The sequence below is a fragment of the Sinocyclocheilus grahami genome, unplaced genomic scaffold (genome assembly GCF_001515645.1).
Source record: "Sinocyclocheilus grahami isolate Dianchi unplaced genomic scaffold, SAMN03320097.WGS_v1.1 scaffold6.1, whole genome shotgun sequence".
Classification (NCBI taxonomy): Eukaryota; Metazoa; Chordata; class Actinopteri; order Cypriniformes; family Cyprinidae; genus Sinocyclocheilus; species Sinocyclocheilus grahami.
Genome location: NW_015505185.1, coordinates 1,254,341 through 1,265,668, shown reverse-complemented (window position 1 = coordinate 1,265,668; position 11,328 = coordinate 1,254,341). Strand labels below are relative to the sequence as shown.

At 34.8% G+C, this 11,328-nt stretch overlaps 1 protein-coding gene across 3 annotated transcripts in view; it reads right to left on the bottom strand.

Moving 5' to 3' along the window:
- LOC107587120 (sister chromatid cohesion protein PDS5 homolog B-like) overlaps positions 1-11,328 on the bottom strand; it is a 44,278-nt gene that overhangs the window by 31,879 nt on the left and 1,071 nt on the right. For all 3 annotated transcript variants that reach the window (XM_016274764.1, XM_016274779.1, XM_016274771.1), the window contains exons 2-7: positions 9,274-9,400; positions 8,081-8,284; positions 7,585-7,671; positions 7,396-7,493; positions 2,471-2,597; positions 1,296-1,376 (exon numbers count right to left, since the gene is read on the bottom strand). In XM_016274764.1, coding sequence (XP_016130250.1) covers positions 1,296-1,376; positions 2,471-2,597; positions 7,396-7,493; positions 7,585-7,671; positions 8,081-8,284; positions 9,274-9,381 — 705 coding nt within the window. In that variant the 5' untranslated portion in view covers positions 9,382-9,400. The remainder of the gene's footprint in view (positions 1-1,295; positions 1,377-2,470; positions 2,598-7,395; positions 7,494-7,584; positions 7,672-8,080; positions 8,285-9,273; positions 9,401-11,328) is intronic.

The following is an 11,328-nucleotide window of genomic DNA, read 5'->3' as shown; positions in this document are numbered from 1 at the left end:
TAATGATAGAACTTTTGTAATTAGAATTAAAACTTGATAACCATATATGAATGCATATTAGTCATTTTAACTGAACTTCGGACTGGTGGTGGTGCTTTTTTGGTCATTCAGTGTTTCTGTAAAAAAATTACAAAAAAATTGGGGAAAACCTAACAAAAATACTGATTAGATAATAATGATACGAATTCTACTAATAAGAACAATATAAAATGCACCAAGGATTAATGAGCTACTGGATTCATGAATATTAATCAGGTTGTGTGCGTTCGCTCGAACTGATTTGCTGAAATCAAAACAGGGACGATAATAGGTGAGCGCCAGCCAATGAGATTGCCGTTTGCACATTAGTTCCGCCCACTAGCGGAGAAAGTGGTAGTTCTTAAAAGCGGAAGAATTACAAAGGAACTCCGTTATTTTGACAGCAAAATACAACAAAGAATATCATTTACATGTAGCACGCATAGGTAGCGCGTCAATTCTCTCTCTCCCTCTCTCGCTGCGTGTGTGTGAAACAAAGCGACGGCGAGTCGTGCGCCTTCACACTAGAGTTTACGGTACATTGTGCGTTGCACATCCATTCAGATGAACTGAAAAACAGCACAGATCGCTTGACGGAGAGTGAAACTCTGATGCGCTCAGTCAGAGTGTTCGGCGAGTGAAAATATATCTGAGCTAAACTTATACTTAGCCTCCAACTCACACACTGGCGAGTAAAATCTGAGAATTTATTAGCAATTGGCTAATATTAGACATCATTTAGTCGCCAGAGTGAAGATTTAGTCGCATATGCAAGTGATTTACTCGCAATGTAGAGGGTTGTAGATTGAAATAAAAAAAAGTAAGTGGCTTCATCTATGGGCGGGACAGGCCATCTCCAACAGAATAGAAATAGAAATCCGGCCTTGCTGATCTATTAAGAGTTATTGAGAAGGATTCTCCTCCACACTTATTCTCACTATCTCTAGCGCTTTTAATGAGCACCGCAGGGAATAGTTCATAGTATAACAGCGCTGCAAGCTCCTGCGGGTGTTGCTGATGAATGTGTTTAAGCTCAACATGCCGTTTGAGCATGGAGAGGTGATCTTGATCTCCAGTTAATGTTGCAAGCCTCAACGAGTTTTCAACAGCGAAAGGGCTGGAGTCAAATCATGGAGGTTTCATTAGGGATTATTCACAATTTAAATAAATGAGAAGACCTTTCTTGTACAAGCATTCAGCATGATTTTGGCACAGCCGACGAGAGGTAGGGTGTACATTCTATATACAGTTAACTATAATAAATCACGTTTACTCACGTTTGTAATGTACGGCTCTATGGCCTGAGCGGTTCTCTTCAGCAAGGCTTTGGCCAGATCGTACGCTTGCTTGTTGAGGTTCTGAAAGACAAGATGGAGCAATGAAAATTTGATTTTCTTGTTTTGTGTAAATCTCATGAAACTAGTCAAGAAAGAAAAAAATTAAGAAAATTAAACGTATGTTAAGAGCTGTTAAGGTTGTTTTATATCTTGCCATTTTTTCATTGTCATGTAAATAAATATGTAAATCATATTTTGGTTTTATATAAATAAAAGATTAAGTTTTTTTTATATTGTATTTTATATCGAATTTTTCTAATCTTCCTGTAAATAAATTAATAATTACTAAACAAAACATGTTTTGTTCAAAAAATGAAACCTATTTTAAGGGCCATTAAAATTATTTTGTAAACTTGCATTTTTTTCCCTTTTTTTCCTGACATTGTCCATTATCCTCCCCTCTCAAATTATCATAGTGCCATAATAAATAAATAAAAATACAAAAGAAACAATTACATATTATGGTAGTATTTTTGTACTGACTTTAATGTATTATTATACATTTAAAAACTACTGTATTAATAATTTAAATATTCAATTAACATTAAAAACAATTATGGGGGGGGGGGCTTAATTGACATGAAAATTATAAAAAAAATTGTTTATGTGAAACATATAAAAAAATAGAATATAAAAGACAGTAAAACAAACACCAACAAGTAAAAAATATTTTACAATTTAATTAATGCATTAAAACTTAAATCATTGCATTTAAATATGCATTAAACAAAAATAATATTAAGTTAACTCCAAACAAAACTAAACCTAGTAGGTTCAAGTTATTTACATAAAAATAAAATTAAAATGTAATTTACAATTATTTGACTGTTCATAAGTAATGACTTCTTAAATGGTTCTGCAATGCAAATTATGTAAACACATTAATTCACTATTAAAAGCATGTTATTATAAGTCAGGCTTAAAATGCAACATATTTACATAATATACAGCTCTGTCTCTATACCTGACCCTGCTCTTTAAATAATGCATATATTTATTATATTACAATATTTTTTATATATATTTTTTTATTTCTTTTTAATGTATTTTTTTCCTTGGTTGAAATGTGACCTGGACATTTTTTTGTGAGAGTTTTTTTTTTTAGTTCTCTTTACCTTGTGTGCTGGGACCAGGTTAACCAGAACAGTATCCAGGAGTTCCTGTGAGACAGAGTCGCCTTCACAAACAATTGAGCTCATGAGATCCACCATATGCATGTGCACTTTCTGGTTGTGTCCATTACTAAAAAGAAAAAAAAATGGTAAGCACAGGAACTGACCTAAAATCAGGTGCATCAGGCAGTCAAAGTAGAGGAGTGGAAGATGGGAAGCAAACGCAATGGGGCAGACAAAACAGAAACACTTCTACATTTTTCCATTTACACATTTACAGCAAGAGCCGAGCGCTGCAGTGTCCCGCTCATAGAGGACATTCCGACTGAGCGAACATCACTGGCTGAGATGAATCACCCCCATATGCAGCCTTTATAGCGCACATGCAATGAAGGGTTTCCACCTGGGATTCGCACGCATCAGTCATCTGACCGAATGCAGGGAAATAATATCAGTGAGCAGGAGGCTGACAGCTCATTAGGACATAACAAATAGGCTGCAGCTTCACATTTACATCTCAAACAGAAAACAGTAAACCACGGAGACGCTTTACTGAATTATGAGTCGCTATAGCAAGAATCACCATTGAGCTCTCTAACCAAATGGTAGCACCTTTACAGGACTACAAAAATTACTAGGTGTTACATTTCATACAATGACATTTTTGGCAATATCGCCAATAAAACACTTTGTATGGCAATTAAGCAACATCTGAATCATCACTAAAAAGTTACCCGTCTAAAATGTATTAAATGTTGGCAAATATTGATTATCAAATGACTATGTATTTTCATATTTTACATAATTTTTTTAATAAAATCATATTTTTATATTATCTTAAAGTTAATTAATATTTAGCCTTGTTTATATTGGAAAATGTGAAAAATAGATATGCATTATTTTTAACTAGATTTAAAAAAAAATTTGACTGTCGAAAAGATTTTTGCTGTGTAAAAACAAACACACAGTTTGTGTGTGTAACATAAATAAATCAAATATAAAAATGTTCATGTTTAAGTTAACATCAATGTTAATAATATAAATAGAAAGTAGGGGTGCACCGATCCGATATTCATATCGGGTATCGGCTCCGATAGTGCCATTTTTGTCGGATTGGTTATCGGTCAGAGAGGGCCGATTCAAATCCGAGATTTTTTTTCTTCGATTGTGCGAATTATTAGTTACTTCTGAAGCCATATGATAGCTTAATGTGAGCTACATATGAATATTTAAGTCCTTACATTAAAGTTCACACAAACTCTTTTCTCCGCTGTGGCTGTCAATCTTTCAGCCTTTAAACCCTGGTCGCGTTCGGTTACAGCAGTCAGCTCGGTAAAGTTCTCTCCGAGATCATTCTGTGTTCCCATTATACTTGCTTTGTAAATACATGACTATGATTTTGCAAAAAGGACTTTATCTTCTTGCCGGAGTTTAATGTTGTTTTGTTACTTGCTACCGGGTGTCTGTGAGAACAAAACACTGGCGTAGAAAAGACTATAAATAGTTTTTAACGTGCACAGTAACTGAAATTTAAAACTGTTAAAAGAAAGGCTCAATAACTGTTGCACAGATATAATACACTACGCATCAATTTCTCTTCCCTTTGTGCTTTGCAGTTTTTAACACGAAGCACTTACAATGTGCGCATCCGGTGTGCAGAATGATGCACTTGAATCAACACGGCGTCAGGCTGTGACGCCATCATTCTGCACACCGGATGCGCACATTGCAAGCATAGATTATAAATATACATTGTCATAGATTATAAATATACATAGGCCTATATTTTTTCATATTTATTGTTTAGCATCTTTTTCTTCCACACTTTTTCCTTCCACTCAACTTTCTGTTAACATGCTTGGATACAGCACTCTGTGAACAGCCAGCTTCTTTGGCAATGAATGTTTGTGGCTTACCCTCCTTGTGAAGGGTGGCAATGATTGTCTTCTGGACAACTGTCAGATCAGCAGACTTCCTCATGATTGTGTAGCTTAGTGAACCAAAATGAGAGACCATTTTGAAGGCTCAGGAAACCTTTGCAGGTGTTTTGAGTTGATTAGTCTGTGTGCATTGAATTTATTTAATACACGAATTTCACAATTTGAGTTGAATTACTGAAATAAATGAACTTTTCCACGACATTCTAATTTATTGAGATGCACCTGTATCTAGTAGATTGTGAAAGAATGATTATCAGTTCCACACACAGAGATATATAAATTCTACTTTTATTTATATGGGGGGAAAAAACTTCACTGGTATCGGAGGCGAAAAAGGCTGATCGGAGCATCCCTTATAGAAAGCCTAATAGTAAAAACATTGTTTTTTTAAATATTTTATTTATATTATTACGTATATATTTAAATATAATAATAATAACATATCTAAAAAATTTTAAACTGGAATTATGCAAATACAAAATATTGGCAAAAAGACATAGATGTTTATTTCGGCTATATCAAACTCTTGAATGGATAGACCTGACCAACAGACTAGTGTTGGGCAATATTTTTCAAATCGTCATATCGCCAGTCCGTGAGATCGCCGATAGATGATATTATCGTGCATGGGTGGGTGGGGGCAAGAGAGAGACTCTCTGCACTTATCATACTCTCTTCACGTGATCAGTGAAATCTGACTCCTGCTACAATGTGCTGCGGCCGTGATCACGTCAAATTTCAACTCGCACATTCTGAAAAATTGGTCGCAGTCTAGAGCCCTGTATATATGTGTCTGTGTTTGTGGTTGGAGACTGCTTCACCGGCTACAGGTTCCTCTTTTGCTCACGTGTGTGTGTGAAATACAGTGCTGAATGAAAAAGAGGGGCAATTTGATAATAATAGCCGAATTATAATGGGCCGCCTAATAATAATAATAATTATTATTATTATTATTTAATACATTAATAGGAGAATGAGCCTAATATCGTCTTGACTATCGTCAAAGACATCTGCTATCGTCGATATCTCTGACTATCGTCGATACTAGGGATGCACGATATAAATATCGGTGCATCCCTAGTCGATACACGATACTATCGTCACAACCCTACAACAGACTAACTTGATTACTTGGAAAAGTGATCGAGTGAGTCAAATATATACACGTAATTAGGGCTGCACGATTTGGAGAAAAAAAATCTAATTGTGATTTTTCTGATCAAAACTGCGATTTATTACTATTTCATAAAAGAGCTACAGGTTTGTTGTGGTGGTTTTAACAGCACCAAAGAAATACCAAGTATTATCACAAACTATGCTACTGTTTATTTAAAACCTCTTGACATTGTGGCCAATTTTTTTTTTATAAAGTTGTCATGATGCAAACATCTGTCATGACAAATTAAGAAAATAACTACAGTATCTTAATTAAAGTTAAATTAACAATTATATATAAGATATTAAACTTTTAAGAACCCAAACTATACAATTCTACATCAGCAAAACACTGACCATAACCTACATTAAGGTTGAAACAATGACAGCAAAAGTTTTTGCCATTTAACCCTCTGGGGTCTGAGGGTGTTTTGGGGCCCTGGAGAAGTTTTGGCATGCCCTGACATTTGTTTTATTTCAGTATCTTAAAAACATTTAATGGCTAAAGTCTGATAACACTGTATTCAGCACAAACTGGGCTACAATAATTTGTGAGCAGCATGAAAGTACATGTTTGTGTTTTTGAGAAAACAACGTTTATGCATGGTTAGTGAAAAACAAATTTTTTAAGTCACTGAAATAAGGCCATAAAACACATACAGAACGTTTGTTCACAAGACTTTTGAGAATGTGGTAGACTAGAGTTTTTGCTACAAAATGATGTGAAAATTATCCTGTTCACTTATTTACAGAAAGCAATATATTGATTTAACATTTGTAAAACATGTTTTGTGATAGAATGCCCTTATGCAAGGGAGTGACAATGGCCATGAATATTTAGTGATTCACACCTGAGAGATAGTGTTAACACTCACACTACTTTTATATCTTGTGGTTTTATATGTTAAAATATTAAACAACCATCCTGGCGTTGTGAGACATTTAGACAATGAAATATCACATATTTCAAAATGTTTCAAACATGTAGTCAGGAATTAGAAAAGTCTAACTAGTAAAATGTGTACAAGTTATGTCACAATAACAATAAGAGATGCAAGTAATCTTAGGCTACTCATCAGAGTGATATTCTCCACAGGATCTAGCTGCGCGACGCATTGCGTTGTGAGGTAAATTCTGGGTTATTTCTCCCAGCGCGTCTTCTTCCAGAAAAAAAAAGTAGCCGGGATGAACTCTTCACGTTTGTTTACGCGGAGGCGATGTGGGCGTTTGCATGCGCGCGCGTCTCACGTGGATGTTTAGAATCTGAAAAGCTTGATCGGCTCGTGGGCGTGACCGCATTAGATATTATGAGTCGAGACGGGAAAACTGGACATCGCGTATGTTTCATACGGATTACTTTTAACAGAGAATATTTGTTTTGGACGTGACTTAGTTAATTTAAAAGGAAGACATTTCAGGCTTTCTATACATATATTGGCCTTTTGGCCATGCATTCATCATAGATTTGTCTGTGATACTTCTGCAGGTGCTGATACAGGTTGGTTGTGTTGCCTCGCGAGTTCGAGTTCAGTCAGCACGTGCAGTGAATGCCCCCTATTGGTTAAACTCTGCATCAAAGTAAAATGCGCATGAAGCAAAAACTAAAATCAAAAACTACGTAGATGCTTGTTAAATCTCTGATAGTCCTTCATCGAAATAATCGCAGCTTTTGCGATTTGATAATCGCACCCTTTCAAATCGCGATTGCGGTTTACAAATGATTAATCGTGCAGGCCTACACGTAATAGTATTAATGAATAAAATCAAAATATAACATTTTATTTTTTGGCTATATTGAACTCTTGAATGGACAAACAAGAACAACAGACTCACTTGATCACTTGGAACAGAGTTCTGTAGAGCTGAGTAAAGATCTCATTGCTGTCCTCCAATTCAAAGCAGATGTTGTAGGACTTCACCCAAGCGATGTTCTAGAGAGCCAGAAAGGGAACGACAAGGTCAGATGCTTGTTCAAAAAACCATTGTAAGACCTTGCTTTACTATATTAGTTGGGTTCCATACCTCCAGTAGATAAAAATATCGATTAAACTGGGCACTCTTGGTGTCTTCCAACCCTTTCAGCTGTCGAGTTATGAACATGAAAATATCCTGAGTGGAAAAGAAGAGCAGAGTGTTTTAATATTTTAAGCACCTGTGAAGGCAATGCATGAGAGACAGCAGTTATTTTAGTATTTTCTGCTGAACAACTTGATCCGTTGCTATCTTTCGTTCAAGGTGAAGAAAAACAGACACACAAATATCACCTTCAAAATTTCAGCACATCGGTTTTAATGCACACTAATACAATTAAAATTAAGTTTCTTTCCCAAAACAAACCACAATTTTACTTAACTGGCCATAAAAGACTTTAGTATTGTGCTGGTCATGTGATCTCAACATGGTAGTCATCACGGTGGGAATTTAAAACGTAATTATAGATGCAAACATTCATGGTTCTTCACTGACATATGCAAGAACTAACACTGCAATCAAATCAATAGATGTTGAGTTTTCCAACCTTAAGTTTATCAGGTGATGTGTACGGTGCCTCAGGGGCATAGATGCGAAATATATCTGCAAGACAGCAGGCCACAAGTAGTCTGACATCTTTGTCTGGGTGTTTGAGGAAAAAATCAGAGGCGAGATGCAAGGCCAAGTTCAGATACAGTTCCTTCTCCTCCTCTGAGTCCTGGTCCATGTCCATGAAGGTTTTCACCACCATCTGATTTTGAAAAGCACCATAGAGCTGTGTATCAACCACGCATCCAACTAACAGTGTGATGTAAGACACTCTAATGGGAAACACACTTTCACTTGGCAGTCTTACTTAAAAATAGACATAAGTGACACAGCCACTGAGGGAGACAACGCCATCTACAAGCTGTAAAAACAGCTTGAAATACGAGCAGAAAAATTATAATTTCATTCTGTGTGATAAAAACTCAGCTGAGGTTTAGAGATGTTTTGCACAAAATATTTCTGCTAAAATAACCAAGGAGAAAAAAATTTTGGATCAATCTACAAAAATCTATAAATAGAACTTCAAATTAATTATTAATTCTGGTTACTGAATGTTTTGACATTGTTAAATAAAACTCAAACTATTATAAAATCGTTTTTGTTAACTGAAATAAAGATGAAATAAAACAAAATACATAAACATATAAACGTTAGACTACAGAAATGTACAAAATTTGTTCATTTCTAAAATTACTATAACTAAAAGATTAAGAAACAATTTTTTTAAATGACAACGGAACATAAAATGACAACAATCTTTACAATTTTAGTTCAAGTACAAAAATTACTAAAACTGAAATAAATAAAAGTTAAATCGATTTTTTTAAATAAATGGCAAACAAACGTAAAATTAGTATAATTTTCAGAATTTTTTGCTGAAATACTAAAATTACTCAAACTTAAATTTAAGCCATATGGAAATACTACAAAAAATATAAATAAAAAGCACATGAAAACTCAAATATATATTAAAAAGCTATTTCAAAGTAATATATTTAGATTTATATATTTATACATAAATATAAATTCACACTGGTTACTCGTTAATGGTATGAAAAGACTTGCAGGCTATATCTAACCGAAGAGTCGGACAAGCTTCAGTACTCATTATTCATTGTAATTACACAGAAAAAACATTCAGCACTATTAATAAGCTGTTTTCATTTGGGTGAATGACAGATTGCTCCTCACCTTTAGTCTCCGAACCATCTCCTCCTTGGAGATCTTATCGGAGATCTCCTTCACCCCCGGCGGGTAGGTGATTTTGCCGTCCGTGGCTCGATTCTTGGAGTGAGCCATGCTCTCCAATCAGTGCTTGCTGCAAACGTGTCAAACCAAAAAAAGACTTGAATATGTCAGCGCACAACACTAAGTGGGCAGGGAATTTTCATCAATTCCTTTTTTGGAGAAGAATGTACTGTTAAAGAAATCATCCAGTGGATCCTGAATATGGATTTGACTTTGACTACACCCAGAAAAGAAAAAAAAGAGGCAAAATCAGTTTGTTTTTCAAAAATTGCAGGATGTCAGCCAAAACCTCACCTCCTGTGGACAGTTAAATATTGATGGCACTGTGTCAACAGACATTTAAATTCAAAGAAATGCTATACTTTCAATTCAAGCTGATGTGCGCAGAGGTTTGCTGATTAGCAAACTAAAACACAACACCCACACATGAATTACAATACCAAGCAGACTAATCTAAATAGACAACACAAAAATGCAAATTAAAACCACTGCATAATAAGTGTTGCACATAATCATCAGCTGTAATTCATTATAATAAACAGCTAAATTAAGCCTACTGACATAATGAAGAGTAAAAATTAAGTAATTAAAGACCCCATGAAATCCTTCTTCAACAGGAATGCAGGATGTATTGGAGGGCTTGTACTTTTTTGCTTTGATTGGACAAAACAGTATATACTGTGGAAGATGAGATGTCAATATTTCAGCCAATTCTTCCAAAAGAAAAAGACTGTAAATTTGAAATGTTAAAAAGCAACTGCCAATGTGTATAATAGAAAATATTATTTTTTGCTAAAGTTGCAATGAAATGGAAGTATTGATATATTTTCCATACTGTGACGTATATCTGCATGTAACGGAGCATTGAAAAAAAAATGTAGGCCAGGAACTTGGTACTATGCACCAGCTGATTGGATTTTAAAATGTGGGCGCTGCACTCAAAAATGAATCCGATCTTGAAAGGCAATTGCGGAGGGGCGGAGCTTAAGCATTTCTAAAAGAATGGAGAAGTCCAGCATATCCACCTTTTTCTTGTCGTAAAAATGGGCACGGCCATTTGTAAATTCTATGGGTCTGGCTTCCGGTCTCATCTGCGTCCACTCCGTCCAGCTATTTGTAGCTGAACAAAACAGTTCGTTTTGCTACTTGATATTGAAAGTTGGTGTCTCTTATATTATTTTTAAGGTATTATCTTAATTATGAACACACTGGTTTGTAGTGCAAACAGTTTTACCGTTTACTGCACAGTATTGTTCTCCTCGTTATGTACCTATAGCGGCTAATGAACCGGAAGTCTCACCCATAGCTTACTTCCGCGTTGAAGAAAAAGGTGGATAGAGAAAATTTTTAAACAGAAGATCGAATTGACATTTAAATTAATAAAAAAAAAAATTAAAAAAAGAGAAATATACATGCATGAATCATTCACAATATATATATATTCTATGAATTTACAAATTAGCTCCATTTTTATTTCATACGGACTTCACAAAAAAATGCTTGTCTTTGCAATATAACAATATTTTTTTTGTGGAAATATAAAAATATATAAATATACATGTTATAATTAGTGTGTGTGTGTATATATATATATATATAAACACAACATTATATATCCAACATACGTAATAATAACTTTAAAATAATGACAGTTAATTCTAATTAATATTTTTTTTTTAAATACTTTGGTTTGGATTTCATGAGGTCTTTAAATACACCGTAGAAGAATAAATTAGCCAAAATGCAAATAAACGCATTATAGGTGCTTTGCGTTTCCTCTAAGAGCGATCCATAAAGTAATAACACCACAATTACGCAAGAAATTAATAATGCAAGGTGAGGTGAAAATAGCTGTCATTTCTAAGCAGATTCATCACAGTCTAAGTGTTTCACAATCCCCGCAAACGCCAAACACATAACGTTACAGCAATTTACAACACCTCTATGCATGCAATTAGTAAACCATGCATCGCATTTCCAGACACAGGGGGGGGGGGG